General features: G+C 44.2%; 1 protein-coding gene across 1 annotated transcript in view; it reads left to right on the top strand.

Annotated features, from left to right (window-relative positions):
* The window catches only part of TSTD3 (thiosulfate sulfurtransferase like domain containing 3), a 392152-nt gene that overhangs the window by 345607 nt on the left and 28526 nt on the right, over window positions 1-18019 (top strand). Inside the window, exon 3 of the mRNA XM_044065092.1 lies at window positions 4758-4917. Within this exon, the coding sequence (XP_043921027.1) occupies window positions 4758-4917 (160 nt within the window). The remainder of the gene's footprint in view (window positions 1-4757; window positions 4918-18019) is intronic.

Here is an 18019-nt window from a genome sequence, read left to right as displayed (position 1 = left end):
CCAGCTACAGAAATACTGCACAAGGATTTACCATCCACAAGCATGGAAAGTGGATGCCCTCTCATTCAGCTGGGAAAACCTGCAAGTATACGCTTTCCCTCCTTTACCTCTCCTTCCAAAGGTACTCGTAAAAGCCAGGCAAGAAGAGCCAAAGATGATCCTGATTGCACCAGACTGGCCACGCCAGCACTGGTACCCATTCTTAAAGAACTTAGCACAAGAACCACGCTGGATTTTGCCTCAAATCCCATATTTGCTGACACGGCACAACAATCAGATACTTCACAGCCAGCTAAAGACCTTAAACCTAGCTGCATGGAGAATTCCTTAGTCAAGCAAGCAGTGCCTGTCTCCAAAGCTGTTATGGATGTCATTCTGGAGGCCAGAAGGCCTAGCACCAGGAAAGCCTACTCCGATAAATGGAAGACATTCTGTGCCTGGAACCAGGCGCACAGCCTTGACCCTCTTGTCCCAAACATTCCTCAGATACTTCAATATTTGACTGAGATGCCAGACAAGGGCCTGTCCTTCTCATCCATCAAGATCCACGCCTCAGCCATTTCTGCTCATTACAACACGGATCCATCATTTTTTTCTAATCCTTTGCTCAAACAGTACCTCAGAGGGGCTAAAAACATAAGACCGCCCCGCAGAGCACCTACCCCAACCTGGGACCTCAACTTTGTTTTGGAAAAATTAACTTTACCTCCTTTTGAGCCAGCAAACACAGCAGAATTAAAATACCTCTCTTGGAAAACTGCTCTGCTACTGGCAATAACATCAGCACGAAGAGTTTCAGAATTACAGGCACTAATGTCAGTGGAACCTTTCCTCATTTTCCACCAGGACAGGGTGTCTTTAAGAACTAACCCTACATTTATGCCAAAGGTGGTATCAAGTGTGGCTCTAAACCAAACTATTCACTTGCCAACCTTCTATCCAAAACCACAGAACAAAGGAGAGAGACTACTACATTCTTTGGGCATTCACAGGCAGTTACGCTTCTACTTGAACAAAACCAAAGCTTTCAGAAAATCTGAGCAATTATTGGTAGCATATGCTGCAGGAGCACAGGGAAAAGCCATTTCAAAACAGACTATCTCAAAATGGATAGGACATTGTATACGTTTCTGCTATACTCACCATGGAAAACTTGTACCTAGCAGCATTAGATCTCACTCCACCAGGGCAACAGCCACTTCAACTGCCTACCTCAGAGGAGTACCTACCAAGGATATTTTGGAAGCAGCAACATGGAGTTCTGTGCATACCTTCACCAAGCATTACCATTTGCCTTTATACTCCAAATCCAGAGCTGGCTTCTCCACTGCTGTGCTGCAGGGCCTTATAGCCACCCCTAATACCTTATAGAACCAGCCGCCCTACCTCAGCTTTGGGATTCCACCCAAGTGTAATGACTGCAGCAGTGTAACACGATGAACATAGTACAGTTTTGTACCTACCATAAATGTAGACGTTAAGAGTGTAAACACTGCTGCAGTCCAGGTTACCCTCCCTCCTTCCCCTCTTACTTGCTGGTACGTACTTATGCCTCCTACCCTTTACTACCTATGGGGAGTATTTTCTGGTAACTGAAAGTTGTTGTTTGCTTTTCTAATGTATGTTTTATTAGCAATTTGAATTGCCTACCTATTTGGGGGCACCTGACGTCTGGGGCAAGAAAAACTGAACAAAATGGCGTTGGCTGCATCTTGTATACCTCTGTCGCACTGATGTCAGGGAGGAGGTGACCGTAACCGACGCCGGACCAAGACTTTGGAACTCAGGCCGACTGAGGAACCACCTGACGGCAGGATAACCCAAGTGTAATGACTGCAGCAGTGTTTACACTCGAACATCTACATTTGTGGTAGGTACAAAACTGTACTTTAGTTGTCTTCATCTCACCTTCTTTCTTGCATCCCACTCTCCATCCCCCTGTCCTATTGGACCGAGAGGAGTTCTGGTTTCACTGGCTGAGTGTTCTCTGGTTTGTTTCCTCTACTGACATAGAGAGTATGACAGGTATACTCAACCTATATGTTTGGACAGGTTTATTCTCTGGCTATGTCTGGGGTTAGCTATTTCAAGCGAGATCTGGGTAGCTATCGGTAGGCATCATGGGATAAGTGGTAGCCTCGAGCCAGTAAACAACTCTCGAGCTATAGAAGATGGCTGAGTTGGAGCCGAGGATCGACTCCGATCCCCAACCAGCAAGAAAGAAGGCAACTAACATGGAACGTTATGGTAGGTACATAACTTCTTTTTTCAGAAAGTCTGATCAGCTTTTTGTTTCCTTTTTGAAGGCCAAATTGGGAAAACCATTTTCCAAGGTGACCCTGGCCATCTGGATCACTGGCTGCATTGCACTTGTGTGTTCTACAACGGGCATTCCTTTACCTTGTCAGATTAGAGCCCATTCCAGTAGGTCTGTGTCCACTTCCTCAGCCTTTTAGTCTAAACTTCTCATTGATGAGAATTGTGGAGCTGCTACTTGGTCAAACCCCAATACCTTTATATCTCATTACAAGCTGGTCATTATTTCCAGGAACAGGGTGTTTTTTGGTTCTGCTGTGCTCTGGAATATCCTTCCATGAGGGCCTCCCAAATTTTTTCTGTAGCTGGGGATTCTGTCCCACATGTTGATGAACAAATGAAGCCAATGACTTCAGATAAAGAAGTTATATACTCACCATAATGTTCCATCTGAGTTGTTACCTCTAATTTGTTCTTCAACCTTCCCTCCCTCCATCCCCCCTACCTTTCTTGTAGGACCTAGCGGATATGTATATAAATACTTCCTTCCTATTTGAGCTCCTGAAGTACTCCTTTCTGGCTTCCTCTGCCTTTTTGTTTGTATATGTACAGTGGATATAAAAAGCGTACACACCCCTGTTAAAATGCCAGATTTTTGTGATATAAAAAAATGGCACCACAATAAATCATTTCAAAACTTTTCTCGCCTTTAATGTGACCTATAACCTGTACAATTCAATTGAAAAGCAATCAAATCTGTTAGGGGGAAAAATATAAAAAATAGAAAACATACAATAAGCTGGTTGCATAAGTGTGCACAACCTTAAACTAATACTTGTTGAAGTACCTTTTGATTTAATTACAGCATTCAGTCTTCTTGGGTAGGATGTATGCTTGGGGTCATTGTCATGTTGAAAGGTGAAATTTCCCTTCATCTTCCGCTTTCTAGCAGACACCTGAAGGTTTTGGGCCAAAAGTGACTGGTATTTCGAACTGTTCATAATTCCCCGCACCTTGACTAAAGCCCCAGTTCCAGCTAAAGAAAATCAACCCCAAAGCATGATACTGTCACCACCATGCTTTACCCTGGGGATGGTGTTGTTTTGGTGATGTGAAGTGTTGTTTTTGCGCCACACGTACCTATTGGAATTGTGGCTAGAAAGTTCAACCTTGGTCTCATCAGACCATAAAACATTTTCCCACATGCTTTTGGGAGACTTGATGGTATTGGTTTTCAAATTTTAGCCTGGCCTGGATGTTTTTCTGTGTAAGAAAAGGCTTCCGTCTTGCAACCCTACCCCATAGTCCAGAAATTGGAGAATACGCAAGATTTGTTGTCACATGTAGTACACAACCAGTACTTGCCAGAAATTCCTGCAGCTTCTTCAGTGTTGCTGTGGGTCTCTTGCAAACCTCCCCTGACCAGTTTTTGTCTCGTCTTTTAATCAGTTTTGGAGGGACGTCCAGTTCTTTGCAACGTCACTTTTGTCCCATATTTTCTCCACTTTGATGACTGTCTTGACTGTGTTCCATGGTATATCCAATGCTGTGGAAAAATTTTTGTACCGTTCTCCTGACTGATACCTTTCAACATTGAGGTCCCCTTGATGCTTTGTAAGCCCTCTGCGAACTATGTCTTTTCATGTAGCAGGCAACTGAGTAAATGTCAGGAAAATCCTACTAGGAAAGCTGAACTTTATTTAGGGTTAGTCAGAGTCTCTTTAATTGTTGGCAGGTGTGTACCCAAGAAGACTGAATGCTGTAATTGAATCAAAAGGTGCTTCAGCAAAGTATTAATTTAAGGGTGTGCACACTTACAACCAGCTTATTGTATTTGTTTTTTAATTTTATTATATATACACACGCGCGCATACATATATATTTTATTTTTTCCCCTAACAGATTTGTTTTTCAAATGAATTGTACAGGTTATAGGTCACATTAAAGGTGGGAAAGTTGATGATTTATTGTGGTCTCATTTTTTTATATTACAAAAATCTTGCATTTTAACAGGGGTGTGTACACTTTTATATCCAGTGTGTGTGTGTGTGTGTGTGTGTGTGTGTGTGTGTGTGTGTGTGTGTGTGTGTGTGTGTGTGTGTGTACATATATATATATATATATATATATATATATATATATATATATATATATATATATATATATATGTGTGTGTGTGTGTGTACATTTATTTATATGGTAAGATAATGCATATTTTGTGCTGCAAACACGATCTGAAGGGATGAGGGGGAATGGAGCATTATGGGTAGGGGGGGAGCTCAGATTTTGGATCCTAGAGCTTTAGTATTTGGCAGAGTCGAATCCGATCCTTGGATCCGAACCCACAGACTGAAGAACAAATGAGAGGCAACAACTCAGATGGAGCATTATTGTGATTACATAACTCCTTATTTCAACTCAACACTAACTGCAGACAGGCATTTCTTAGCTGCAAGTATTTGACACAAAATCAGTAACTGAATGTTTCTTTTTTTCTGAAGTGGACCAGATTGAGAAGGCTCTACAAATGAAGCCAGAGATTTTCAGAGAAGTGTATGGTGCAGAGCTGCCCGTAAAGTCTGATTCAATCATATTTTCTTGCTTGGCTGGAGTACGAAGCAAAAGAGCTCTAGACCTTGCTGTGAATTTGGGATATGTCAGGTAAACATACATAGTAAGGTTTATTTAATGTATTCTTTAGTGCTTTTATGATTCTAAAAGTTTTTTTTTATGAATGACATTAAGTTGAAATAAATTACTGTGGCTATTCACTTTCATAATCACACATCAGAGGTGATTACATAAAGTGTTTGTCTTTTGGAGGCAGTCAGTTTATGAAAGTATAGGCTGGTAATGTGATCACAGTGAAATGATTACTGATATGGCTTGCTTAGAATGGCAGGCTATGTATGTATGCATGTATGTGAGCTATGTGTGAAAGCATGTAGTAGTTATGTAATCCCTCTTGAATGACCATTGATGTGTCTTGTTGGGAAAGTGTATGTATCTGTGAGTAATAGATTGAAATGTATTACTGTGATCATTTTGTTTTTCACTTTCTTCACAGTTATTCATCAGGAATGCTGAGAGAAAGGGGGCTATATTTTGTTGGAGTGGCGTGGGTTAGGGGTAGGCCCCCTGTGAAAACATGATCACTGAAGAACAGTCTGTGATGTGGCTTGTTGGAAGCGCATTGTATACAATTCAAAATTCTTTGCTGTGCTCATTGTATATCCTTCCTTGGATCAGTGTTGCAGTATTACTGACTTTTGGGATATCTGCCAAAGATAACCATCCATCTGGTCAGAATATCAGTCTGTGTACCTTTCTCTTTCTCCATACCCAAGTACAGGAGAGGTTAAGGAGTACATGAGGAATGTATGGGCACAAATTGCCTTGGAACTTTCTTGACACCAGCCCAAACACTGAACTCGTTTGAACTTTTGGTCTGCCAGCCAAGCTATCCATTTTGTTTTCATAAGTTAATGTATTAGTACTAGGCTAACTGCCCTTGTTGGCCATTTTAATCCTAGCTAATTACTCCATGTAAGAATCAAACCCTGTGTCTGTAAGGTAAACACCCTAACCATTAGATAAGTATCCCCATTGGGGACCCTTCATTTTCCTTCTAGTTTGAGAGTATTTTGTCTCATGTTACCTAAGAGGGGAAAATGTGCTTATAGGAGGCAAATTCCTTACAGTGGTAATAAGTGTTTGTCTGTCATAACTACAGAGACTATTTATCTGCCAGTCCCTTGTCCCCAAGACCCTTTGACAATGGTTCTCTACCTTAAAATTATACCTGGCAAATCAAAGGCGTAAGAAACATGCACAGGTTGAGATGACTTCCCATACAAATGTCCATGTTCTTCGTGTTTCACTGTTGCAGTCATTACATTTGGGTAATCTTCTGGCAGGTTGCCCTAAGTCGGCCTGAATAACAAAGTCTTGGGTCCTGCGTCGGTTGCTGTCTCCTTTTCCATGACATCAGGTCGTCAGGGGTATAAAACATGCAGCCGACACCATTTTAATCCGTCTTTCTTGCCGCGCGGTGCCCAAAGCAGAAGCAGTTCGCAAGTGCCGGTCGACCGACTCCTGAAATTTTCGTTTTCGAGTTTCAGAACCGAAGTCTTCAAACTAAAGCTAAGTACCCCGTTGGGGAAACTTTTTCTTGCTCCTTACCGATGTCAGTAAATTAATAATTGCATTACTTGTGGGAAGCAAATACCTCATAAGGATTTTCATTTGTACTGTATTCCTTCCTAGGCCCTGATCACAACGTGCCTTGCTGTCGGTTTTGTGCTAAATTTAACCAACGCACTATTAAGCATCAGTATATTTTTGCTTCTAAATATTTTGGTTCAAGATTTAACTTCCCTGAAATGTCGTCTGTTAGCAATCAGACTACCGGAGTTCACAAAAAACGCAAGGAAAAAGAGACGGACCGTCGAGGTCCAAAACAGATGAACCTTCTCCTAAGCCAGTCTCCGGTACTCAGTGAGGCGCTTTCGTAGCACCTGATACCCACTGCTTTTGAGTTGCAGGCCTCTACTGAGACACATTCGGAGTCCGGTATGCCGCGAGATTTGCAAAGTATTGAACCCGCGGATGTGTCTCCCTTGGATGAGTCCAGAGCCACTGAGCAGGCACCTTCTGAGGGTATTTTCAGGCCTCAACATTTTTACATTAAACCGATGCCAACAACAAAAACAAGGTCAAAAACAACTTTTATGTCTAAAAAACCGATGCATGAGCCAAGTGCTCAGGCCCCTATGCCTAAAAACAGATTATCAAAATGGCTGAGGATTTAATTACCTTGATCAGAGGTTTCCAACCCCAACCACCCCCTCCCCGCTAAGAGGCCTAGGTAAGGCACTGATTATGTATCTTCAGATCAGGTTTCTATTTCTTCTGATCAGGAATTTTCTATTCCACCCTATGAAGATTCTGATGCAGAGGAATCCATCCCATCTGCATTTCCTCCTGAGGATTACTCTTTTGGAGAGACTTTGCATACTTTATGGGAACATTTTCACTGGGAGAGTCAGGACTTCTCTGAATCAAAAAAGAGGCTTAGGGATTTCCTTCTTCTTCCTCAGCATAGGCCTTTGACAATACCTCCTGTATTAGACATTGTTGATGATTGTTCTCGGAATCAAGCATGGCTCCTGATTCCCTGCCCTAGAAAGCCAGACAGATATTACAGGGATCCTGATTCCCACAAATGTCTTTTCAAAAATCCTGCTGCTGATCCAGAGACTATTTCTCAGGGTCCCAAGGGTGTTAAGGCTTCTACAGCCAGAAATCCTACCCCTACTGATAGAGATTCCAGGGTGCTGGATAGATGGGGTAAGAAGGTTTATACGTCTGCAACCTTGGCAGTTAGGGCTTTAAACTGCCAGTTTCATATGCTTAAATATCAACAGCATGTTATGGGCTTACTGAAACAGAAAATAATGATGATCTCTGATTGTGTGGAAAATAGAGTTACATGATTTATTGCACTCAGCAGAACAGGTTGGAAAGCATACTTTGCAAATTGGTTTTGATTCCTTGGAGGCCTCTTGTAGGGCCGCCGTTACTGGATCTGTGATTAGAAGGCATGCCTGGCTCAAGGAGCAAAATCTACCTGATCATGTTAAAGCTAAATTGTTGGGTGCCTCTTTGCAGCATGATACTCTGGTAATAAGGCAGAAGAGGTTCTAAAGAAAATGGAAGACAAAGCTAAATCTATGCAAACTGTGAAAGATTTCTTGCAAGTGCAGCCACCCAGGTTCAGTAGGCACTGGCCTACTAAAAATTGGTCCTTTCCTGTGTCCAACAGAGCCACTCATGGCAAACCCAGGCACTCAAAAGGCTCCAGCTGTCAATCACAGGGTTCTTACAGGTCAAAGCAATGGGGTGCCGCCACCTCCAAATCTGGAGGAAACAAAGCACAGCCCTACAGTAAGCAGTCTCAGTGACTTCCCTTTATCATCTCCAAGCACTTATCTTTTGGCAGCCCCCTTTGCGGGAAAGCTAGCACCTCATGCTCAAAATTGGCAGTTAATCACCCAGGACAAGTGGGTATTAAACATAGTATCCCAGGGGTACAGATTTCATTTCCACACTTTGTCAATTCCAAATGGATGGCCGGATCTGCCACCAAACCAGTGGGCAGAGGCCCAGAAACAAGTTATGTCCCTCATGGATATGGGGGCTATTCAACCAGTACCAGAAAAGGAAAAAGGACAAGGATTTTATTCAAGACTTTTCCTGGTATCCAGAAAAGACAATTCATGGCATCCAATACTGGACTTAATGATTCTGAACACGTTCCTTGACATTCCAAAATTCAAAATGCTGACTTTACAACTGCTACTGCCTATGCTAGGCAAGAATGCTTGGTTAGTAACTTTAGACTTAAGAGGCGTAGCTACATATCCCAATAAGGGAATCATGCAGAAGATACCTCCACTTCAAAGCAGGTTTTTTGCATTCCCAATTCTCTGCACTGCCCTTTGGCTTATCTAGTGCGCCCATGGTCTTTACAAAGTGCCTGGCACCAGTAATTGCATTCTGCAGACAAAGAAACATTCAAATTCATCCTTATCTAGACGATTGTCTCATTCAAGCAGAGGATAAGGACACTCTTCTTCAACATCTGGCGTGTTTAAAAAGGCTTCTAGCATGCCTAGGATACACCATAAATGAAAAGAAATCACAACTGGTACTCTCAAATAATTACATTCCTGGGTGCAAACTTGAATACAACTGTCCAGATGGCTTACCTCACGCCAGACAAACAAAGGCAATTGACAACATACTTCAAACAAATGGTAACAAAAACCCAGTTAGCTGCAAGACAAATTCTGCAGGCTTTGGGGTTCATGGCATCCTGCATTCTACTAATTCCATATGCGAAACTGCATATGAGGAAACTTCAGTGGTACCTAAAAAGTTTATGGAGTCGACATTGTCACAGCCTGGAAACAATGATTCCTCTCATTCCCTGCCTACAACGAGTTTTTTTGGTGGGCAGGGACATGTCACCAAAACAAGGGACTATCATTCACTGTCCCACCTGCCACCCAAACCCTAACTACAGACGCATCAGACTATGATTGGGGGGCCCACCTGGCAGGGAGATGCATTCAGGACAAATGGAGCCCAAACCAAATGCATCTGCATGTCAACCAGAAAGAAATGCTAGCTGTCCAGAATGCTCTGACAGCCTTCAAGGACTTACTTCATCCAGGACAACTACTGATAAAGACAAGACAACACCACAGTGATGTGGTACATAAACAAGCAGGGGAGTACACATTCCTACCATCCTTGAAGACTAGCCATGGCCTTGTGGAACACAGCCTTGACTTACCAAATACACCTTCAAGCTCAGTTCCTGCCAGGAAAGCTAACTACTCTGGCAGACGACTTAAGCAGAAATCTTATGGACCCGCACAAATGGAAACTGGATCCACAAATCTTCAGCATGATAACACAGAAATCTGGGAGCCCAGACATAGATCTATTTGCCTCTCCCCAAACTACCAGTTGGACAAATTCTGCACAAGAACTCATCACAAAAAAGCATGGAAAGTGGATGCTCTATGCTTCAGCTGGAAAAACCTATCAGTCTATGCCTTTCCCCCTCTGCCTTTACTATCCAAGGTCTTACTAAAAGTCAGACAGAAAAAAAACAAAAATTATCGTAATTGCTCCGGACTGGCCTCGCCAGCACTGATACCCGCTTCTAAGGAATATATCACACCTTCCTCCATAGTGTTTGCCTCAAACACCTCATCTACTGTCTCAGCAGAACTATCAAATTATGCACACGCAGCTCCAAACTCTGAATCTTGCAGCATGGCTAATCAACTAATTATTCAAACCACATCTCTCAGTAAACCTGTGATGAATGTCATTTTGGAAGCCAGAAGGCCTAGTACTAGAAAATCTTATGCTGATAAATGGAAGAGATTCTGTGCTTGGAACCAAGCACAAGGAATAGACACAGCAAAGCCCAATATGCCTCAGATTTTACAATACTTAACTGAGATGCTTGACAAGGGCCTATCTTTTTCTTCAATAAAAATCCATGCCTCTGCCATTTCTGCTCATTACAACACAGAGCCTCCCCTCTTTTCTCATCCACTGCTTAAACAGTATCTGAGGGGCCAAAAATTTAAGGCCTCCCAGGAGAGCACCTACTCCTGCATGGTACCTCAATTTTGTGCTGGAAAAACTCACCTTGCCTCCTTTTGAACCAGCAGCTACTGCAGATATAAAATTTCTATCTTGGAAGACAGCTTTTCTTTTGGCAGTCACTTCAGCAAGAAGGGTTTCAGAACTACAGGCTCTCATGGCAGTGGAGCCTTTCATTATATTTTACCCAGACAGGGTGGCCCTCAAGACCAATCCTTCTTTTATGCCTAAGGTGGTATCCAGTGTGGCTGTTTACCAGTCCATTCACCTGCCAACCTTTTTCCCAAATCTGCAAAACATGGGGGAGCGGATTCTGCATTCATTGGATGTACACAGACAACTAAGATTCTACTTAAACAGGACAAAATCTCTGAGAACATCTGAGCAACTACTAGTAGCTTTTGCTGCAGGATCAGAGGGGAAGGCCATATCAAAGCAGACTATCTCTAAATGGATCAGCCACTGCATTCGTTTCTGCTGTTTGTACCATGGTAAACCTGTGCCCAAGGGGGATCAGATCCCGTTCCACCAGGGCTGCCTCTACTTCAGCAGCTTTTCTCAGAGGGCTCCCAACCAAAGACATTCTAGAAGCTGCTACTTGGAGCTCTGTTCATACGTTCACAAAGCATTACCATTTACCTCTGTTCTCTAAATCCAGGGCAGGCTTTGCAACTGCAGTCCTGCAGGGCCTTATAGCTGCCCCTAATGCTGTTTAGGTCCATCTGCCCATCCTTAGCTTTGGGATTCTACCCAAATGTGATGACTGCAACAGCGAAACACAAAGAACATAGTACAGTTGTGTACAATTACCATAAATGTAGATGTTCGATTGTATTCACTGTTGCAGTCTGGGTTACCCACCCGCCATCCCCATTCTATACCTTTTCTTTCCTTCACTATACTCAAAAGCCTTTGTGGTTTATTTGCTTTTAGTTTAAGGTAAATTTTATGTTTCTAAAGTGCATTTATGTATTTACAGTTTTTTTATATATATATATATTTCTGCTCCCCATTTTGGGGGGGGGGGGGCACCTGACATCTGGGGCAAGAAAAAAACTGATTAAAATGGCGTCGGCTGCATGTTTTATACCCCTGACAACCTGACGTCATGGAAGAGGAGACAGCAACCGATGTAGGACCCAAGACTTTGTTATTCAGGCCGACTGAGGGGCAGCCTGCCGGCATGATTACCCAAATGTAATGACTGCAACAGTGAATACACTCGAACATCTACATTTATGGTAAGTGTACACAACTGTACTTTTATTCTTGGCTGTGATTACTAAGTTTTTCTCAGAGTTACCCTTGGAGGATTTGACAGGTTATCTTATTTACCTATTGCGGCTGAGGAAGGTGCTTTTCTATTGTTGGGGCCCTGGTTTTCCTAGACAGCAACTTTTTGCTTTTGTTGTAAACTTTGTCGATGCTGGATGTCCACCAAGGCGACTTGTTTTTACCTGGGGTTATGGCTTTGATGCTGTCTGGAACAGGCGAGTGTATACACCTATATTGTACAGGGCTTTGGTGTAGTTACCACTTCCAGCTGGGAGTGGGGCCTGGAAAGCATTTATACCTTCCCATAGGAAAGTGTAGTTTGCCTTGTTGAAGTTTTTTAGTCTGACTTCACAGTTTGTGAGTTCTGGTGTTAGTACAAGTCCGAAAGTGACTGATTTGTGGTCAGATATAACTAATGAGGCTTTGACAGTCAAGGTGATGCATCTGTCTGTCATTTTAGTAAGGACCAGATCTAGTACATTTGTTCTTCTTGTTGGGATTTGAACAATTTGTTCCAGGGCATTTGAGTTGAGAAAGTCAAGGAACTTTTGCGCTAGTGAGTTAGGGCTAGAGTAAGTTTCCCAGTTGATGGTGGGATAATTGAAATCTCCCATGACCACAGTGTTTTGCAATGTTTGGATTGACTCCAGTTTGGTCAAATAAGTCTTGCGCGCATCATGATCCATAGAGAGGGATCTATAACTAGCTATGACTTGAATAGGGGTCCTTTCCCACAGTAATCTGAACATGAAGTAACTCCATGGAGTTGTTCTAACTAGTCAGGAGGTGAATTTATCTCTAATATAGATAGAAACACCACCTCCTTTGGTTCTCGATCGTTCATTTCATGATCTGGAGGTGTGGAAGGCATTGTACCTTGCAAGGCTGAGTTACTCTGAGGCCTTGAACCAGGTTTTTGTGACTGCACAGACATCTAGATCCTCCAGTGATAGGAGTGCTTCCAGGGTATGCACTTTTTGGTTTAAGCTCCTAGCGTTTAGCGGCATAACCCTTATTTTGTTATGATTGGCAAATTTCACGTCAACAGTTTTGTTTTTGAGACCTTGCCTAAAAAAGGCACTATGGGGAAGGCAAGAGCCTTTGCCAGCAGCCAAAAGCATAGTGGTGCAAGGTGCAATCTCTGGAAAGCAGCGAGGCTTGTTGACCATGTCATCCCAGGCTGACAGAAACTAGATCCCTTTGAAATTACATCAAAAACTAAACCAGTTATTGAAATTTATCATTTTTTTGTTTATACTGTAGCATCTTTCTAGGTTTGGGCAATATAATCTCATGGCTAGAGGCATACCTGCCTCTGACACAGTGCTCAAGCTTGTCTGTCTTCATGTAGTCCAGTGAGGTATGCCTCAGGTCATTCACTCCAACATGAGCTGTGACAGAGTCGTAGTGGTTGCTGTTGCCGAGAGACCCGAGTACATGCGTCATCTGATGAGTCCTGGCACCAGACAAGCGGCTGACCTTGACTTTCTCCTTATCTACACCACAAAACGAAGCCAGCAACCAAATGTAGATCCGATAAAATCCTTTATTAATGGATTGGTAATAGTAACATCAAAATGACTCAGACCGGTTTCGGCTGGCAAAAAGCACAGCCTTCTTCAGTGACAAAAAACACAAGTCAACTGATGTTACTTAAATAGTATCATGAACTCATCCCATTGGTTCACTTAAAATTGCTCATTTAGTCCAGGTGATAAAAGAGCACCTAGTTTAGTAATCCATTTCTTTTCTTTAGTATCTAATATTGAGTGCCATCCTGTTTTATTAAATTTAATACCCTTAACCAAATCAATCACAATAAAAGAAAATTTAGCAGTATGATGTTTCAGAGTGTGTTTATACAAAGCATTATTGATTTTCTTGTTTTTAATATTGCTCACATGTTCAGAAATGTGTAGTCTTAAAGGACGAGATGTCTGGTCAACATAAAAAGAGCGACAAATACATGTGGCCAAATAAACAAGCCATTCACTGCTACAATTTGCAAAGAATGGAATGTCATAAACCCTTGAGCAATTCCTGCTAGTGAATTCTTTAGATTTGGTAATTTTGTCACAGTTACTGCAATGACCACAGGGGAAGCACCCAACTAGATGTTCCCCAGTCATGGTAGTTTGTGAAAACTGTACATTACTCGCATGATATGTGTGTTTGTAATGATTAAAACATGATGCTAAATTCTTTCCTTTATGGAATGAGAATGAACATCTATCCGGTAATATGTCTGATAATTCTGGTAGACTTAATAAAATATTCCAATTCCTCTGGACACTATTGATTAGTATATCTGAATTCCTAGCATATGTTATTAAGAACCTGATCGGCTGTGTGGTCCTCTGATCCCTAAGCTTATAGGTTAACAAGTCCTGCCTAGATAAGGTATTAACCCAACTGCTGGTCTGCAGAACATGTCCCATAGAATATCCCCTTGCTCAAAATCTGTTAGTTGGATCACATCTGTGTTCTTGAAAGGTATCCTCCTTGGAACAGATGCGCCTCACACGTATAAACTGTGATTTGGGTATATTTTTGGCAGTCTGTGAAGGATGAAAGCTGGATGCATGAAGGACCGTGTTGTAGACAGGATATTTCCTGAAAACCTGTGTGCTTAGAGTATCATCGGATTGTCTTGTTATTAACACATCAAGAAAAGTTATTGTGTCAAGATGATAATTGACAGTGAACTGTAAATCCCATATGTTGTCATTTAGATATGAGACAAATTCAGTTAAATATTCTACATTGGCCCTCCACACCATCCAGCAATCATCCAAGTAACGTCTCCAGATATCAGTTTCTGGAAGGTAGATATTATGGCTACTGTTGTAAATTATATGATGTTAAGTTGTCAATCTCGCCTTCATTCTTGCTGGATGGGTTCGGAGCCGATCCTCGGCTCCGACTCGGCACTTGCTTTAGCTCGAGAACTCCTTTTACCAGCTCGAGGCAACCCTATATCCCATGATGCAAGCCGGAACTACCTCAGATCTCGTTTGCCGCTTAGCGAAAGAGGTCTCCTTTGCCAGCTGAGGTAAGTTTTTTCTTTGTGAAATAAGAAAAAGATTAGTTAGGGGTTTATTTTTCCCTTTTTAGTGTTAGTTTAGTCTGTAGTTAGTTACAGCCCACCCTATTCCCTTGTTTTCAAACTTTTTATAATCTTTAATCTAAAGTTTTTAGTCAGGCCTAATTCCCCATTGGTTATTCCCTTCCTGTGTGTTTGTGTAAGGGATTAATTTGTGTGTTTGTTGGGATTGTTTGTGTTTCCATCCTCCTAGGATGTCAAAGGAAGGCAAGGTCTCAGGCTTCAAGAAGTGTGACCAGTGCTGTCAGAAAATGTCTCTGACAGATGGTCACACTTCTTGTGTTTATTGCCTGGGGCCTTTGCACCTGCAGGACTCCTGTGCTTTGTGTCATGCTTTTAGCCAGAGAGTCCTGCAGGAAAGGAGGAATAAGCTCATCCTCCGAGGCTTACTTAAGCCAGAAGGTTCTCCTCCTAAATCAGGGCCAGGAAAACCTCCTAAGCCACCGAAGGCTCAGGCTACAGTGTCCAAGCCTCCTCCGGTGGCTCCGGCTCCATCGGAGCCGACATCGGCTCCGGCTGGAGCCGATACATCTTCTGTTCAAGTAGTGGGTTCGGTGCCGACCGGCTCCATTACCCTGACTACTGTGGCCTTGTCGGCTCCGGCTGGAGCCGACATTTTATCCAGCATCGGAGCCGAGATATCCTCGGCTCCATCTGGAGTTCAAGGGACTTCGGCTCCGATGGCTTCGACCCGTAAGAGATCTCGGTCCCCTTCTATACTGAGTATCCACTCGGCTCCGGGGTCTCCTCTTTTGTCGGAGCGGAGCCATCGGAGCCGATCTTTGAGATCTTCCAGGCTGTCTGACCACGATTTAGAGAGGGTGGTAAGCAGGCTGTTGAAGTCTCAGGCACTGGCCCAAATGCTCCATAGCCCGTCTCAACAGACTTCGGCTATAGCCCCAATCCTTGAACTTCCTCCTCCGACTCCATGCCGGAGTTCGGAGCCGGAGCTTCTCGGGACAGCGACTGTTTCGATGCCGGGGCCGATACATCCTTCGGCTCCGTCGTCCTCGGCTCCGATCTCCTCCTTGAGACCTTCCTTGGAGGGATCCGGTCGTCGGGTTTCCACTGTCGGCTCCGAGGGGGCTAGTGGCATCGGACCCTTGTCCGACCCCGCTCTCCCTCTCGGGGCTTCGGCTTTGGTAAGCTCAGCGCCGACATCGGCCTCGGAGCCTTCTCTCTCTTTGGAGCCGGCCATTCTGGTTTCTTCGGAACGGGTGTGTTCCGGCCTCCCGGGGAGAGGAGCCTTTGAGGTGATGAGGAGTGTCCTGGCCTCTGAGCCTGGTCAACGGTCCATCCCTCTAGCTCCTCCCTCTTCAGTGCCTGCAGATGCCTCTTGCCAACCTCTTGCTCACAGGCCCAGGGATCCATCGCCCCAGGTTTCCCCACTGGGAATTTCCTCCTCTTCCGAGGTTTCTCCTGATCCTGCAGGGGAACTCCCTCGGAAGAGGACGTGTAAGAGGAAACACACAGACTCCCTGAGTCTACTACATCTGATACCGACTTAGATGAGTCGGAGGGTTCCCCACGGTCCCCTCTGAGGATGTCTCCTTTTCAGACATCCTTGAGCTCCTCAAACAGAGGGGAATTGGCCCTCCATTGACCCCTCCGAGGATGAGTCGGTATACCTGGAGGCTTTGGATCCCGACCCTCCACCTCCTGGGTGTCTCCGCCTTCGACCCACTTATGCAGGTAGTGGCTCGGAAGGCGTGGCTCCAGATTCTGTGGAACCTGTCCCCAGAAGACCATCCAAATTCATTACGGCCCCTTCGGATAAACAGTTCCTTTCCAAAGGTGTCTCTGTGGATGCTATGGTGGTGGCGGCCACTAAGAAGGAACTGGCGGATCCTTCAGTACCTGTCCATTCCTCCTAACAAGGATTCTAGGACCATGGACAGGTATGGAAAGCGGATGTTTTCTTCAGCGACCTTTGCTATGCGTTCGCTGAATTATCTTTGTCACTTCACCAGGCTTCAACGAGATATTCTCAAAGAACTGGGTGAAGTAGTCCAGGATCCTTCTGCTGCTGGGGCTCAGGAAAAGATTGCCTCACAGCTTGCTATCCTGAATTCCATATCTAACTCCTCCATGCGGCTCATATCTTATGCGGCCGATGGAGCGAGCAGGGCCGCAGGCACAGGAGTTGCTCTTAGACGCCAAGCCTGGATGCGGCTGTGTAATTTTGCAGACCCCTTTAAGGCGTCCTTCACTAATACCCCCTTTGATGGTTCAGCTTTGTTTGGACCTCAGGTGAAGGATACCTTGACCAGGTGTGAGCAGGATGGTAAAACTCTTTCTGCCGTTGGAGTCCAATTTTCCACTCCTTCTAGACCATATCCCAAGGGTCAGAAGGGGGGGAAGATGTGGTTCCGTAAAGCCCAAGGAGGTACACCGGACACACGTGGTCAATTTACCCCCAGAGGCAGAGGGGGTAACAATAATAGACGCCGCCCTAGAGGCAGGGGGGGTCCTCAGAACCAGGGCAACAGGGAGTCTCTTCCTGAGAAGCCTTTTCAGCATCCCTGAGGTGTTGCCCGGCTGTCCACCCTTGGAGGCAGTCGGGGGAAGGATTTCACTGTACCCAGTAGCCTGGCAATCCCTATCCCAAGAGAAGTGGGTACAGTCGATTATATCCGAGGGTTACAAGATCCCCTTGAAGGTTTCCCGTACCTCTACAATCCCTTCCAGACATTTCACCCGGTCAAAGGGATTTGGCAGAACAGGAGGTTTCAAAACTCCTAGAAAAAAGAGCCATCCAGACAGTGCCGACAGACCAAGTAGGATCCGGCGTCTACTCAAGATTCTTTTTGGTCCCCAAAAGGACGGGAGATTGGAGACCAATATTAGACCTGAGCAATCTGAACAGATTTGTCAAGAAGGCAAGATTCCGGATGGTCACGCTTCAGTCCATTCTGCCCTTTCTGGGCAAGGACAACTGGATGTGCTCTATAGACCTTCAGGATGCGTACTATCACATAAAGATTCACAGACGCTCCAGAAGGTTTCTCCGCTTTCGGCTAGGGACCAGTCATTACCAATTCAGAGCACTGCCCTTTGGCCTCACTTCAGCCCCCAGAGTGTTTACCAAATGCATGGCAGTGGTCACAGCTCACCTGAGACGTCTAGGATTCCAGGTGTTTCCTTATTTGGACGACTGGCTCCTCTCCGCCACCACCAAGTGTCAGCTTCTTCAGTCCA

This window comes from Protopterus annectens, chromosome 1.part0 (genome assembly GCF_019279795.1).
Source record: "Protopterus annectens isolate FY-2018-M chromosome 1.part0, PAN1.0, whole genome shotgun sequence".
NCBI classification, from domain to species: Eukaryota; Metazoa; Chordata; order Ceratodontiformes; family Protopteridae; genus Protopterus; species Protopterus annectens.
Note: the sequence above shows the minus strand (reverse complement) of the source record. Positions and strands in the feature narration are given on the sequence as shown.